The sequence below is a fragment of the Ascidiella aspersa genome, chromosome 2, assembly GCF_963924565.1.
Source record: "Ascidiella aspersa chromosome 2, kaAscAspe10.2, whole genome shotgun sequence".
Lineage (NCBI taxonomy): Eukaryota > Metazoa > Chordata > Ascidiacea > Phlebobranchia > Ascidiidae > Ascidiella > Ascidiella aspersa.
In genome coordinates, this window is record NC_139448.1 from 16,517,978 (window position 1) to 16,534,968 (window position 16,991).

The window sequence follows — 16,991 nt, forward strand, 5'->3', positions numbered from 1 at the left end:
CGCGCAAATTTCTTAAAACAAACATTTTTGCCTCTTTTGTATAAAAAGTTATTGTGCATGTTGCGCTATGGTGGCGTGTACATGCAGTAAATCCCTTAATCGAGTAAGCTTGGCAAGCAGGCATATGCACATTCGAAACACCAATTTTTTTTTGGAAAGAGTTGGAATAAATAGTTTCGTTAATTAAAACATTATGGTATTAAGTTTCCCTAAAAAATCTAATCCCGTCGCAAATAAACGTTTTAAAAAACTTGCCTTATTTTCCCCCTTTATTACGTCCAGGTCCAGCTTTTGGTCACCAAGGACGAGCACGAGACGTACAAGGAGATCAAGACCAACCTGGACCAGCTGCGCCTCCTGGTGGAGAAGAGCGAGCTGTGGGTGATCAAGGGCAAAGCGGCCAGCTCCTCCAAGCCCAGTCGCGATTCGACGTCACAGGACGTACCGGGCGACGCGCCAGGCGGCATCATGCCCATGGTGAGTTCGAGTTGCGCGTGATTTTCTCCGTGTTCTATTGAAAATAAATGATGGGTCACCTTGGTCAGCGGTTCAACTCTTTTAAGTCGCTGATTTCTGGTTTAGTGGCGACTTTATACAAGAAAATGCGTATGCCCAAGTTAAGGCTAGTGAGTAATCTTGCAAAGTTGGTCTGTATGATTCAAGAAATCACGATGCAAAAATTGCTATCTTAATTTGAAACATGCTATATTTGCTTTGTATATATTTTTTTAATTAAATAACCACCTTCACCATCTACATCGCGTGTTTTGTGGCCGCAATAATATGTCAACGTCTTAATTCAAAAACAGCAGAGGCGGGCAGAATTTGCACCAATATACGTTCCTGTGGCATTTATTTTAATGTCTGTGTTAGCTTGGTGGTAAAAATGTGAAATACAACAATTAAATCACTATGCGACACAGCTCATAACTACATATTTTGTCTCTTAGCTTTTATTGCCTTTAAATTTTTCACTTTTATTTTTTAACTACGTTATCTATATTAGTTTGTGTTTGGTAAATTGTGGCCTGATTATTGCCTTATTTGGTGCATGTTTCAAACCTTATTTTGTGAACAGATTTAAATTGTTTACTTTTTAAGTTTTTGTATTTAAGGTCAAAAGTAGATTTGATTGATTTCTTTATTTAAAAAATAAATTTCTGTTGAAATTAAATCGATAAAAGTTGTCTTGGAACATGAATCTTTCAATGTATGTTTTACGTTTTCGACCAATCGCGACTCCCCGGCCCTCCATATCCACTTATACACGCAGGGTGACTTTTGCATTTTGCCTCCGAAACACCTGCGTTCGCGACTGGGCAACAACAAACCTAGCGTGAGTATTGTACATAGCAGTCGCACTTGCGACACTGACTGCCGTCCCAGCTCACCAATCTACGTTTGCACCTAATTCGCGCCAAAAACGATTCCATTTGTGCAGCATATTTTATGCATGAGGGGCTTGAGGGCGCCTACGACCGTAGACCGCGCGTGTGCATCTCGTAATTTTCCAATCAAGGAATAAATTGTTCTACGGTTGTTTTGGGATATAACGTAAATAGAGACAATAGAATGTCGTAAATAGTGTTCGGAAGGTCTCTAAATATTTTCAAATTTATTTCAATTTGTTTGCTTGAATTTCAATCATGCCTGTCGATTGATGTTTTACTTTTGTGTTCTTCATATGCCTGGGTGTTTTAACGTACTAACCAAGCTGGGGTTAAGAAAGCAAAACTCTACTTTTTAGAATAATCATTTTCGTAGCGTACTGACGTAAAATTCGATTTTTAATTTGTCTTGATTTTTGTGATTCGGTGGCAAATCAATTGACATGTTGTAGAGGTTTCGTCTCAATTGACATGTTGTAGAGGTTTTCGTCTCTTCGATATATTGAAAACAATTTTACAACTGATTAAAACTGTTGTGAACTAACTTGACTGATTTACGGATTTAACTGCCCCCATTAAGTTCTATCTAAAAAAAAACTCTTTTTTCGCGTTTATTGCTATACAGAAGACCCATCCTTAGTTTTAGTTAAATTTTAGAGAACTTTAGACAAACTAACTTAGACTCAACTCTATCTGATTGGTAAAACACGGTGATTGATAAACATGAAAAATATTATTAATTGTGGTAAACAACCCTTTTCTTGAAGTATCTTTACAAATAGCGATTTACCAAGCAATTCACTACCGTTGTCAAGTAATTGAACTTTTTAAAAATGTAAATACGAACACGTTATAGAAGCAAAGCGAATATGAACTTGTGTGTATTAAAGTTCTCTGGTCGCGAGGAGAGCGTGGACTACACTAACAACTCTGGAGACCGCCTGTCAATCAACAGCTCGTCCTTCAAGAACTACGACACCATTAAGCGGGTACTTAAAAATACGGCAAAAATCGGTTTGCGTTTCACTCGGTGTGTTTTTGTGTAAGACCTTTGCTAAGTCTTGTCGTAACAATTCCCTGTAAAATTACAAAGCAAGTGTGGAAAGCCGAAACCTAAGCCACAGTTTAGTTCATAACAACGAGAATCCCCGTCAGATTTTTATTTTTGTAACCTGCCAGTTTTAACAAACTTGCTTGTTACTATATTTTATTAACAACTAATATAATGAAAGGCGGTTTAATAACTGTTTTGCTTGCTGCTGGCTGCTTAGCATAAGCTTCATTTAACTTGCGCCACATTTGCACTATTTCACTAGTTTTGTTATTTGTTTTAAAAAAAAACTAATGCGATTACGTTTTCATGCTATTAGTTTTTTAATTGCGCTTCTGTCGCTATAAGAAACAAACGTTCAATCCATTAAACGCAGTAAAACGTATTAATTTAGGCTATAATAAAGTTTTGCAGTTTTTCCACCTGGCTTAAATTGCTTGAGTTCATATAACTCCGCCTGTGAACATGGAGACTCCTTTATTGCTCCCGCCTCTCTCTGTTGGTCGATATTTTGTCATCTAACGGGCTTCAATAACAAGCCGCTTGTTTTTAACATCGCGCTTTCGTTTTTGTGTAGGTATCTATTTCCCGTTACCTCCTATGTTCGGCTTCTGCAAAAGCCTGAGTGAGACGTATAAATAAAACAAAGCTATTTTACTTAACGAAGTTCGATTTCATTGTTCCGTTGCTGTCCCAAATAAAAAAAACTAGGTTGAGGTACAAATTATTTTACAGGAAGAGTATTTTTACAGGAAAAATAATCCGACAGCGCAAAGCACGAAAATTTAATATCGTTGTAAAACTAATGGTATACACGAACGCAGTTTTTTCCAATATATAATATAGCATAAGGTGTAATGCTAGCTCTCTTTCTCAGATTCTTAGAAAGCTGACGTCACTGTGTGTTTCCGGGGAAAAGAGTCACCCCTGCAAGGAGCAGCAACGACTTTTAAGGAACATGGACGCCCATAGCGCAGTGCTGGATTTGCTGCAGGTAGTACCGTTCGAACTGGACAATAACATAATAAACATTGCCGTCGTTTTTGCTGAGCCTCGCCAGGGTTTATCATTATGAACTTTTTAACCCGCACATAGCGTGGTAATCGAATCCAACTAATCGTGAAGTCACTTGAAATACTATCCTTCCTCGCATATGCGGATCGCAAATCTCGTGTTCTTATTCTTTCTTGCGCATCGCCAGATCTCTTACGATCGCAACACAGACCCGCACATGCAGGGCATCATGCAATTCGCGCACAAGTTTCTGCAGGTCTTCTGCAAGGGGAACCCCCAGAACCAGGTGCTACTGCACAAGAACCTTCAACTTTTCATGACACCCGGGGTAAGTCGGAGTTGACATATTAACATTCTCCTTTAACCTCATGTGAACATCTGAGAGAATTTGGGTTTGTAACAGTAACACGTATCTGAGGGTTATTTTATTCAATGCTACATGGTGTTATGAAATCAGTCCACATCGTGAGTTGTTCCTAATTGTTTTGTTGTGCTGTCTTTATCAGTTGCTGGAAGCGCAGACAATGCAAGCGATCTTTCAAGACAACGTGTCACTGTGCAACGAAGTTACTCACACGGTTATTCAGCACTTCGTCAACTGCATCGGTAAGTTTTCTAAACTGACGTTATTCTGTGTTTTAAGGTAGGTTTGGCTATCCTCTTAACTTCAAGGGTTTGCTTTGTTAAATTTTCTTTCAAAAAATCCCGGCAGTAATGTATTAACTAAAATGACACATTGTAGTTTTTTGCGATAACATACAGTAACTAGCTTGATAATAAATTGCAAGGCCAAAAAGGTCAAGTAGATCGACATCATCTTGATTGAGACGTTTCGATACGAGCTTGTATCATCTTCAGTTAATGTGACTGAGAAGCAATTCAAGCATCACTTATAAGAGATGGGACGCAATTAACGGGGGTCAAAGAACATAGGGTCGATGAAAAATCAGAGGTTTGCAGGCATCTTCTGCAACATTCCGAGCATAAGGTTGATTTTTGCAAGCCCGAAGTTCTCGGATGGGCTTCAGACGTTTTTAAATTGCGGCTACTCGAGTCGCTATCTATACAAGACTGCAGCGCCGAACTAAACGTCGACACCTTATCAACACCGCTGTACCTGTTGAACACCTGAAAGTGCTAAATTATGCTCCTACTTTCGAAACTTACACTTATAACAATTGCGTCTCATGTCTTATAAGTGATGCTTGAATTGCTTCTCAGTCACATTAATTGAAGATGATACAAGCTCGTATCGAAACGTCTTAATCAAGATGATGTCGATCTACTCGACCTTTTTGGCCTTGCAATTTATTATCAAGCTACATTACCGATCCGTGCATAGTGTACCACATACAGTAACTAATTAACTTCTGAAGGACCTGTATCCCTAAAGCCCTGTGGGGTTTGCGACTAGTGCCTTAAAATGGCTTTGGTAATCAATGTATTTTCGTTATAAGTGGACTGTTAAGGATATACTTTTTTATCCTGCCCCTGAATGTAATAAAAAACAATTAGGACCGTCTCTTTGGCTAACTGGTTGTGCAAGTGTGTCTTTGGCAAAGTAAGTACATCCTTTGGATTGGGAGATGTTTCTTTTATATTTTAACTCCAAAGCGGTGACAAAAACCGCCTCACTTCGACAGAAGTGTTTACATTTTCTAAAGCCATTACAACGTTCCCATTTCCGCAGAGAGCCACGGCCAACGCACGCCATACCTTAAGTTCTTGCAAGCAATCATCAAGTCGGAGGGCAAAGGACACAACCGGAGGTGCCAGGATCTGGTGATGGCTGAACTTGCACAGGCCGGGGAAGAGGTGAGATGTAATACCTGGGCGTAATTACCTTAATGTCGGTTAAACGGTTTAGGAATTCTGCCTCTTTGTTTTACAGTCGTCTTCCATGTTGGTGTCATGGGACTGTTAAAATCAAATCTTTTGTAAACGGCAGTGTAAAGAGCCTTGGGATTTTTTAGCTACGATAGTTTGTAGAAGCGTTAAAACGACGCCACTTTGAAGATAGGGCAGTCTTGTGTTAATGTATTACATTTTAGGTGCTCTTGTTCTACAACGATCGAGCCTCCTTCACAAACCTGGTGGATCTGATGGAGGAGCACGCGCGAAGAAGCAAGTTAAGCGATCAGCTCGACTCCACTTTCCACCAGGAGGAGACAGAGAACAAGCTGCTCTATCACATTGAGCTCGTTCAACTCTTGGGTAAGTCTACCCACAAAAGTAATACTGCAACCTACTGGTTTGGTGTTGCTGGAAGCCTTACACCACCCTTAATCTGGTGTTATTTAAAATTGTCTCCTATTCCTTTAAAACAATTTAATTTGGTCCTCGTAATAAATGTGAGGGTCAATAGTTTTACTTAGGGAGCTTGTGCAAGAAAAGGTTTGATTTGTTAGATTCTCGTTAAAAATTCCCGGCAGTAATGTATTGTCTCAAATGACAACTTTCATGACAATTCAATAAGCATTCAATAAGATCTAATTTGGTCTTTCATCATAAATATGAGGGTTGATAGTTTTACTCGAGAAATTTGTGCAAGAACACCTAATTAGTACATCCGCGGCCTGACAAAAATTGTTGTGTAACTTTGCAGAGGCCTGAAAACAGCTTGGTAGAACTCTCAATATATACCACTTAAACTGTGTTTGTTACGTACAGCGTATTGCACAGAAGGAAAGAACGTGTACACGGAAATTAAATGCCACAGTCTTCTTCCACTGGACGACATCGTAAAGGTAAACGCAGTTTCATTATTAAACGGGGAACTTTTTTGTTGTACTACTGTTCTCCATATTTTGGTCTGTTTAACGGCCTGCCCTGAGCCCATGTACGCACACAACTGTACAACTGTAAACTTTATTATTTAATAGGGCGCTTTCTTGAGCGATTGCAGCTAGCGCGAACGCTAGCTCGCTTGATCCTAAAACAATGATCGTCTCGCATCAACACTAAAACAAGACTGCCCTCGTGCTCTAAAACAGTTTTCACTGTAAACGAAGGAATGTCCCCACAGGACTACAACCGAAATGTAAAACAATAAGTGATTACAAGTGAAAACGTAGCTACATAATTGTTGACGCCAGGTTTTTTTTTTACTTGTCTACTCTTTAACTTGAGTCTTGAGTGTTTGTCTTTAGTACAACGTGTTTGTTCTGATGTTAACAAGGTTTTATTCAAAAGCCTAAACTATATGACTTTTACCCCTGTCTAAATGCTACATTCAACCTTTTTTGTTGTTATCTGGTGTGAAATTACACGTGTTATGTCATTGGCAAATAGTCAACGAAAATGGACTAAAATAAAACGGTGGTATGTAGGTGGTGGCTCACGATTCGTGCATTCCCGAGGTAAAGAACGCGTACGTGAATTTCCTCAACCACTGTTACGTGGACACCGAGGTGGAGATGAAGGAGATCTACTCGTCCTCACATATCTGGGATCTCTTCGACTACTTTATGACCGACATGGAACGCGTAAGTCCCCCAGAACCAACTGTCCAAGTTGACAAGCACTCATCAGTTTAAAATCTCCTCTGGTAGACATAAAATATGACCTTATTATTAAATATCAATTTAACTGTTTTCATTCTGGTGACGTGGCTTATTTCAACAGGTCAACGTGAAACACGGAATAGAGATTTGTTTATCAGGGCAAGATAAATTAACGCCTAATAAAGCCTTGCAACGGTTCACTAAATAATTCCTAGATCTTCAAACCATGTACTCGAAGCCTCGCCGTTTTATAGCGAGAAAGATTCGGTTATATTTTTTGTGTGACATTGTTCTGTTTTACCCAAAAGCATTGCTTGAATACAGTAAGTTTAAGTAATAAATCTGCGAAAAATTTACGCGCGTTGGCTGTTACAAGTATATAACTGCGAAAGTTTTGCAATAGAGATTTCTTTGGATAAAAGCAATTCACTCGTTATCGCTGTTTAGGTGCGTTCGGAAACGCCGGACACCGAACTGAACCGCAAGACGCAGCAATATCTCGCCACCACCGTCATGGAAATTATCACCATGTTCTTCAACTCGCCTTTCTCAGACGCTACCACTCTCGTACAGGTTTCAAAACAACCCTTCTAAAACCTATTTGGCCAAGTTTTGCGGTTTACTTCCGATATTTATGTTTGGATAAAATTTTCTGCCAGCCGTTTACTCTGGTTTACCTAAACTAAACGATTAAAATACATGTTCTTTTTTTTTTGCTTACTTTTCACTATACTTCGTATTTTTAACACATTGAAAAATATTGATAAACCGGATAAAAAGTCAACACGAATTCTCAAACAATATGACCTACAGAATTAATCGCAATTAAACGTGTGAAGCGTCAAGTTTGACGGGAATTTAAATTACATCGGCTGTTTTTAGGCTTGGAACCCCGAGTTAAATTGTGCGACAACAGTTACTCGCTTTTTACAGCATTGCAGCATTACACGTATATAATATGCTTTTCGATGCAGATGCGACAAACGACTTACGTGCAGCTTTTGCGCGCCATAGTCGACCTCTACCACAGCCCGAACCTTATCCCACAGTACAAGCCCAGACTGGAGGAAACGATCAAGAAGATGGGTGAAGTCGGTGAGTGGTCGATGTTCCCCGGTGTTCGTTTTTTGCTTCTAGCGACCTCATTGTTGGTGCTTTTTTATTTGGTGGTTAAAATCACGCCCCCGATCCTTTTAATCCCATTTAGCGGTGAACTGTTTGACAGACAAGCATGCCGAGTTCATTTGTCACTAATCAATAACAAGCGGGGTCGGACTACCTAAAATTATTTAGTACCATGAAGAGCTAGTATTTACATTTCTGCCAAGCATACCTTACAAACCTAATTTTCTGATTTAAGCTGGTTGTAAACCGTAAAAACAAGTTAGAGGGAAAATATAAAAAATCACTTCATTGCTGTAACATTTGTGTATGTTACATTTGAAACACCGACCTTGCTAATAACGTTTTTTAAGTCGTCTAACACCGTATGTGTTTGTCATGCAAAATCAAATGCTAAATATAAAAATCTAATAAATGAAAACATACTACTTTTCATTTTGTTGTGTTGTAACCGAATCTGCATGAACCCCCGATCTATATAACACGTGGCAGCGAGCACGCCAAAGCGACACGCTCGCGCCTCCGACTGTTACGTCACGCCCACGGCACGAATCTAGCCAACGTCATCATCTTTGTGTTCATCCATGTGTTTGCAGCGAAGGCGTGCAACGTCGCGCTGCCGAAAGACATCGTAAACCTCATCCTGCTTCAGAATAGCGTTAAGATCCTCGGTACACGTTGATGGCTGTCGCCTTTGTTTGTATTTACAGTAACTGGCTCAATTGCATGCCTTGTCGTGTCCCTTGTTTGCTCCTCTGTTGGTAGGCAACTCCACCTCAAGTGATTTGCATTCTTTCATCGCATGGACGGACTGCTTGTGTAGTGGTTTGCATGGATTGAATCGCATTTAACGCCTGCTTAATTCAGCCTGCTTACATGACAAATCTCTTGCACGTGGAAAAGGATAAAACATATTTTCTTTTCACGAAAATTTATTTTAAGTTCCAACGCAATAGATTGACATTACACTAAATAACAGCGGTTTCGTGCAATTATAATGCTGCCCTTGGAATTACAGGAGCCAACGAGGCAAATATATGGCAACGTGCGCCGTGACGTCGTTAACAAAACTCGCGTTTCATCTAGCCACATCTCTTATTTTCATAGCACGTTACACATTCGATTTGCTCGCTATGTGTGGTGACCATGGCCTTGTTTGTATGAACGAAAATGTGAATTTCGTCGCTATAACCAATCAGCAAGCTGACACAGTTTACCAACGTAACCTGACTGCAACCAAACCTAGGTTTTTGTCATATGAACGCACTATAATTGCCCACCTGTATAATAAAAATAAACTCGCTCTTCACCTGATTGCGGAACTATAAACACTCCATCAGCTCGCGCAAGTTCGCCTTGGTTTTCGCGTTCCAAGCATGGTGTTCTCCCTCTTCCACAGGATGTGTATAAAACCAGATTGCGTGTAATACTTTAAATATAATTCGACTGTATTTTCCATTTACTGTCGTGCAATTCCATAACTTTATTTCGACATCTACCACTGTAGGAAATAAACGCCTACGATTAAAAAAAACGTGTAAAAATTAATTACCTTGTTTTAACGATCGGAAAACCTGACCTCGTCTTCCACTAATTCCAAGCCACTGTCGTTTTAAAGCCAAAGAACGCCACATCACAATGCCCGGCAAGCTCGAGACTAGGGTTAACGAGGTGGTAAACAGGCCCAACGTGATGGGCGCCATTCAGCGCTTTCGCGAACTCCGTTCCGCTACTCTGACCAAGCGAGACTCGGAACAGACGACCGGCCAGGTAATTGGTGGCGCAACAAACCAACTTTGCTTCACCCTCGTTGAAAATGCCATCAGAGTGAATTATTATTGGGGAGGAAAAAGAAAATGAACAGAAATCCGTCGCCCGCTGTGTGGTAGGCAAGCACAATTCGTCATGCTAAATAATTCTCGTGCTGGTTTAAGGGCTAGACCTCGTTTGATCATCCATCAAGCAATACATAAACTCGTCAATGCCTCTTGTTTGATTTGTCACAAGGAGGCGCTATTAGGATTTTTTGCAAAAAAACAAACAAAAAAAAACGCCGTGTAGTTTATATTTGTAGATCGTCAGCAAGCAAACGCCAACACACGATTTGCGCTCTTCTGCTATAATGCGTTATAACTAGTCAACCTGCTTTTGCTTCGCACCTATGTTGTATTTCTGCACAGCTTTGTAGACGCAAGCCGATTGTTGTTCGGCCTTGTGCGAGTAGAGATAGCTGCATTCACCAGTCGTTGGAACTTCACCTCGGAGTGACGTTGTTGTCAGCTTTTTGTCTCATTTTGATATTACCCATGTAGATGTTATACATTGGCTCGTTGTTGCTTGAAATTTCAACTATTGTCCTTGAAGCAGATCTTGTCGGGTGATTACCACCTGTTAAAAGTTGCTTTTGGAACAATAATTATTAAAAAGAGTTCATGAAAACACTTGACGAAAAAACACCTGTCGGTTATATTATAAACTATTTAATGTACGAATTTTGCAATAATGCTGGGTTGCTGTCAACAGTAAACAATTCCAAAAAAATTCGTAAATTTTAGACAATTTTTAATAATTCCAAATAAAAATTACTCTTTTTTATTTTTCAATATTTATATAATTCAAAAACCTTAGCCACACTCAGTTTAGTTTCTTTCCCATCAATATCGATTTTCATGCATTAATTGGCATATCGGAGATTATTCTTCCATCCATACTTTTTTACGATTTGATCGAAATGTTCCACTGTTTTAGTTGTGACAATAGGTTTTATAAATTGCGACGCCAATCAACTTTAATTTAGTGGTCGTCGCGATAATTGTTTTTGTTGGCTCGTTCTTGTTTTTTTTCACCTTGATTTTAAATTGATATTCGGTTGTAATTAGCCGACTTGACTTGTGATAACGGTGCAGATTGTGGTTATGCTTTGCGTCCACTAACCGAACGCCCTAACAACCTTAACGCAAGTATTTAATTTAGGCTTATGAATTGATTGATAATAATGCGCTGCATTGAGCATGTTTTTTATAACCAACCGATGTGATAAATTTGTCTCACTAAGTTTTTTTTTTTAATTGTCGTCATTAAAACGAACTTTTGGATTTCTAGACTTTTTAAAAGGCGCCGTTTCGAAATAGTTCACACGTTTATATTTTTATAAATCAAAGCAGTTAGCGTTTAACAAAAAAGTAAAACAAAATTACATTAACAAATCTGAAAAATATTTTTTGTGCTTAAGTTTTGCACGCTTTACCTCGAAACTATTAATTAATTCTAAATTTAGTGTTGTATTAACATTGTGTAAAAAAATTCCTTACCGACCGTAAATGTTAAAATGTCATAAACTAAGCGAAACTCAAGTTTATTTTTTTACGTGTGAATATTTTTTTAAACGCCGCCATTTGCAGCTAACCTTTAGTAAAGTGGCAAAATAAATGTGTTTTTATTAAGATACAGATGTTCTTAAAATAGCTTTAATGTCCTTAATTCATTAGACCACTGTGAGATGAATTGTACTCAAACTCAAAACTATTTCATTAATTGTCATCCGCGGTGTCAACCTTTTTTCCCGAATGACACGACTTCTAAGCCGGCTAAGATTTGCGAAATGTTCCTTTAAAAATAGGCAGATTTTTGAGTCGCCCTGCTTTTTGTAGCCTCCCAAAAGGGCGTGGCCATCACGTCCGAACTGCAAGGGCAAATAGGCAAGTCAAAAATGAGCCAGGTGGAGAAGGCGATGCGGCGCTTCATGTCACGCCGACACATCTTCCGACCAGGAGCCGAGGCGCAAGACAGCCAGGTTTGAGTTTCTGCCAAAAAATATGTTCCCTGTATTGCGGTTGATTGTGGCTCAGTCGAGGAACAAAATCGCTGATCTATAAACGAGTTGGCTTTTCAGGGGCGAATCGTTTTGATATTCGCAAGCAGTTGTATTAAAACAAATATCGAATGGGTAGTTTTTGAATGCGCTGGTGCACAAGTTTACGACTGCGATGGTCTGGTTTAAAAAGTAATCTTGTCATTTGGATTAACCTTAACTTATATTGCAATCTTAGTGTTCGAAAAATAATCTTGCGGCTTCGGCCAGTCCAATGCTTTTAACAGCACTCGAATGTTTTTTAACAGTTACGGTCATGTGTATGCTGTGGTAGGCTATTGATTTGCTTTTGATTCTTTAAAGCGGGATCCTAGGAACATGAAATCTTCAAATTGTGCATAAGACATTTTAAAGCAATTGATGAACAATAACATTCCAAAGAACTGTTATATTATCCTTTTTGTAATGTTGGGAAAATTCGCGTTTCGTCTGGTCGTGACCTAAGCTGCTTAAAAATATTTTTTATCTTGCAGAGTAATAAATATTTAGATTAGTCCACTTTTTCCTGTGCGTTTAGTTCTGTACTTTCATATAGCCCTTATGTTTATTCCCTGTCCAATCACTGAATTCGTTAGTTTTTCCAAGAATGACTGCATATTTGAAAAAATCACCTGTTGTTGCTGTGGGTATATCTTATTGTCATGGATAAAATTAAATGCCGGTTTGTCAGGAATTGTGGTAGTTTCGAAATATATTCTTATGTTACATGTTTTAAGACGAATTGTGTTAGGGGATTTCTGGTAGCTTTGTTGCAAGATATGCGCAACTGCTTTGTTAAATGTCACATGGGAGAGAAATTGTATTCCTGTTTTGGCATTTTCACGAGACAATATGAAATTCGGCACGGGTAGATAACATTCTTAAAGTATAAATTGTCAACTTACCTAAATAACAAAGTATAACGTGTGGTCAAAAAATAATTTTATTTTGCCTTCGATTTTAGTGATATTATAAACGTTAATTGGCATATGTATTTATTGTGTAATACGGAAATAGAATTAAAAACAATTAAACCTTCTTCTGTTTGCCTCTACGTCCTTAATGTGTGTAATATACGCATTTAAATTTATATCCTATGTTAAAGTTAAACCTTTTGTCATATGTTATCTTATAAATTATATGTTATCTTGAAATCATATGTTATCTTATAAAACCTGGGCGTGCAGAGCTACCGGGATGTGATAGAAGGTTTGCAGGACATCGTGGCTGTGCTGGAAAGCCAGTTACGGCCTCTGGTTCAGGCCGAGCTCTCGGTGCTGGTCGACATCCTTCATCGACCCGAGCTGCTCTTTCCCGTCGACACCGACGCGAGGAAACAGTGTGAGGGCGGAGGATTCATTTCCAAGTAATTTCGCGTGTTTGTTATAGGCATAAAAATCAGATCGAAGCTACTGAGTATAGGTGTATGTGTGGCTAGTTAGGGATGAAACCAATTCACTCTTTCTGTGCGTTAACTTTAACAAAAGCAGTTGCTGAATTAAGGCCAACCTCTCCGTCACGCACGAAAACAAGTCGTTGGAAACCATTCTTTAAATATTTTGTCAAAAGTAACTGCTTTGTTTCAACTTATATACAAGAACCTCCTAATAGAACAGAGAAACAACAGTGCCTAATGTTACGACAGTACGCAACTATATTGTAGTTTTATTGCTGCGGTTCACATTCAACTTGGTGATTCAAAATGAAACACTATATCTGCAGATCGCAATTTGTGATCGTGTTGTTTTTTGTATTTTAGGTTAATCAAACACACAGAGCGTTTGCTGGAAGATCGCGAGGAAAAACTGTGTGTTAAAGTTTTGCAAACATTGCGCGAAATGATGACCGTCCATATCAACTTCACGAACAAGGTACATTCGAATGCATAAAACGGTATTCAGCTTTCTTGAACAAGGCGAGAGATTATGACCTGGCATGCGATACGAAATGTGCCTAAAATAAAAAAATAAAAACTTTCTATATCGTTATATATAAATTCAATGCTAGCTAAATAATTGATGATAATTTGCCTGTCATCCCAGTTGGCTGACTAAAATCTTTTGTCAACAAACGAGTTTCAAATTGTGCAATTGAAACGTAATGCCTGCTTCCCTATGATCTTATTGATAATTGCTTTTAGACACTTTCAACACCTGTATAGATATATATTGAACCCATAGGCGCCGAATTTTCAAAATTCCAGGGCGTTTTTTTTAAATTAGTACAAAACGATAATCAGTAATCACCAACAAAACGTAACAATATTTGGGAAAGCGATTTATCGCTTTAGTATATTGTCATTAAAAAAATGCGTTGTGTCTCTCGTAATTTCGTAGTAACAAAATGCAAATGCGCGCTCTAAAATGACAACGACAACATGAAGTGGAGATTTACTCTCGTTACAAATAAATGACCCATCTGTTAATGAACAATATAATACTTTCGCGATATACGATTAATATAATTATTCGCAATAATCAATTTTAACGGCGTTTTGGTTATACTTGCAGACAAAGTCAAAGAGGGGGCGTCTAAAAACGCTCTACACACCCACATTCGGCGCCTATGATTGCACCTGTTTAGATATATTATGCTCGACCAATTCTATTGACTAGCGAAAGCAAGTTACCGGGCGCCTGCCTACTGCTTTCACAAACAATGCCTCATCCCGCTATTTTTACGTTACATAATAATAACTCTTGAAATGTCCCTAGATTTGCTTTCGCTGTGCCCGCCTGGTGTAACAGCGGCCGAGTTCGACGCTAACCAATGACTTATGCTATTTTGTTTTAGAGCAATAACGTGTACAATGACAGCATCTGGGAAGAGGTTAATAAAAACTTGCACTTACTCACTCTCCTTTCCTCTGTTTTGCTCTAATCTATTTATTTTCGTATGTCTCTTATGTTGTCGTCCGGGGAACGTCATGATCTTAGCACTCTCTTTCTGCCCCTTGCTAGCGCGTACGCGGCTGTTCATTGTTGGTGTGTTATCTTTGCCCTCCTTGCTACGAAGCTGGTCTTAATACGGATGCGCGGGGACGTGGCTATAAACTGGCCTTTAAAATTATTTGATGCATTTTTTTAGTATTATACGTTTTTGATAACTTAAGTCTTTATGTTTGGACATTTCCTGGATATTAGTAAAATTGGTAAACGTTAAGATTTGAACTATTAAACAGATTTAGCGATAACATTTTCCCTTTTTAATGCAGTGGCATATTAAAATAAAAAAAAATGACTCTCTTAAGCAACTTTAGGCCAATTGTCCTCCATGTCACGTCCCTGCTTTATCCCGACGACGATTTGCCAAGTTCATGCATGCGACTGGACTGCTGAAATCGCGGTCCTAACTCATGGTGATGCCGTCAGCAACGGTTGTTCGATAATCGCAATTGATTCCGTAGTTATGTATGGCTGGCTGGCCGATGCATGGATTACACATGATTGCTTCCAGCTGTGGCCCTTTTGACTGCTGCTATTGGTTTGGTGAAATGTGACACCATTTAAACTTAAAGGCATGCTAGCGGTGATGCGCGAACCTAATAATACACTGTATGTAGTTACCAGATTTGAGACAAAATACTGGATTTTTTGTTGTCCTATGAGTTTGTGTTATTGAGTAGCACCGACCACATGCCTAGCGATTTTTTTAGTTACTTTTTAAATTAATAAGGTCATTTCTCATGAAGTCGATGTTCGTTGATTGTTCACGATATTCTTTAGACCTATTGGTCTTTCCTGTGTTATCATGGAAAGTTTTGTTACGCTTCATTTCACAACTAACAGCAAGCTAGCATATATTCGTCATGTTATGTTTAGGAATGTCCATGTTAGGATTTAGTTGTCCGTTGTGCGCTTTAAAAACCTGGTTCGTTGAAATAGACAAAACTCGGTTATTTTTTTGCAAGACGATAGGCGCAACTTATGCATGTTACCCGAAAATAGACTTATGGCACAAGTTGACGTTTAAATGTAGCAACGGTGATCCACGTGAAAACATAGCGTTCTCTACATAAAGTTAAGTGTCGGTGCAACTTTCGTGTTTGCTTTTGTTTAACTTGCAACCTGTGGATTCCAGGAAGCTGAGACGCAAGTGCGTGGAACCAGCGTGGAAGACCGCAGACGGGTAGGTGTAGGTTTAACTTGCGTGGTAGCCAAAGAAAGTTCTATAACATTCTATTGCTTGCCAATGCACTGATTTAAACTGTTTTCACTGTCATGTTTGTTCTAAATTTTAAATTTTGAAATGGTTGCATCTTTAAAAAAATAAATTTGTACAAGCTGGTAACTAACACACCATTAGATGCAAAAAACAAGCCAATGCTAAACCTAGCTGCCTAGAGCCCAGATTCTGTAAAAAGCGCCCGTATTACTTTAGGGCGAGGCTCTGCGTCAAATCTTACTCTCGAGGTACTACGGTGCTAACTATCAACACTTGAGAGATATGGCGCAACGCGAGAGTTCATCCTCTGCCACAACGAACAGCACAAGGTTTGTAACGTATGTATATTGATCAGAACCCAGGAACGCATCGTTGTGAGAGCAAGTCCTGTTTTTATAGTTCAGCAGAAAACATAATTTAAAACACACCTTTCTAGTTTTATAATCAATATTAAAATGTTCATGTAAGATAAATAGGACTTTCCGATATTTTTTCTTGTATAATGTTACCATTACCCGATATTTTGCTAAAAAGAACCACCCTCGGTTTATTGTTATCAAATGACATGATTACTATAGTCGAAAAGGCAAAACTGTTAAATTTGGAACATGAAAGGATTGTTTAAGTTAGTTGTTAGACCATATTTTACCGTTTGCTGGCAAACCGTAACTACAGGTTCTATCAATATGTCATGGTATTGTTACCTTTCGCTCTAGTATCGGACCAGTGTATATAGCGTCACTTGGTATATGTAGTTACAATATCACCTGCAATCTCGTTGCGGTTCCGATCAGATTATATATGACACCACGAACTACATGTAAACAATTGGTCAAAGATCACATTATTTAGCAACTAAAAGCTGCCGTGGCTAGATACGCGTCTTTTTTAATAAACAC

General features: G+C 38.8%; 1 protein-coding gene across 1 annotated transcript in view; it reads left to right on the top strand.

The window, feature by feature from the left end:
* The window catches only part of LOC146164015 (inositol 1,4,5-trisphosphate-gated calcium channel ITPR1-like), a 62,074-nt gene that overhangs the window by 22,248 nt on the left and 22,835 nt on the right, over positions 1-16,991 (top strand). Inside the window, exons 25-43 of the mRNA XM_083383072.1 lie at positions 283-477; positions 1,274-1,336; positions 2,279-2,377; positions 3,317-3,433; positions 3,641-3,781; positions 3,960-4,059; positions 5,144-5,268; positions 5,505-5,667; positions 6,124-6,200; positions 6,783-6,938; positions 7,404-7,529; positions 7,931-8,051; positions 8,675-8,749; positions 11,729-11,871; positions 13,116-13,294; positions 13,688-13,799; positions 14,722-14,757; positions 16,009-16,056; positions 16,309-16,421. Of these exons, the coding sequence (XP_083239198.1) occupies positions 283-477; positions 1,274-1,336; positions 2,279-2,377; positions 3,317-3,433; positions 3,641-3,781; positions 3,960-4,059; positions 5,144-5,268; positions 5,505-5,667; positions 6,124-6,200; positions 6,783-6,938; positions 7,404-7,529; positions 7,931-8,051; positions 8,675-8,749; positions 11,729-11,871; positions 13,116-13,294; positions 13,688-13,799; positions 14,722-14,757; positions 16,009-16,056; positions 16,309-16,421 (2,189 nt within the window). The remainder of the gene's footprint in view (positions 1-282; positions 478-1,273; positions 1,337-2,278; positions 2,378-3,316; positions 3,434-3,640; positions 3,782-3,959; positions 4,060-5,143; positions 5,269-5,504; positions 5,668-6,123; positions 6,201-6,782; positions 6,939-7,403; positions 7,530-7,930; positions 8,052-8,674; positions 8,750-11,728; positions 11,872-13,115; positions 13,295-13,687; positions 13,800-14,721; positions 14,758-16,008; positions 16,057-16,308; positions 16,422-16,991) is intronic.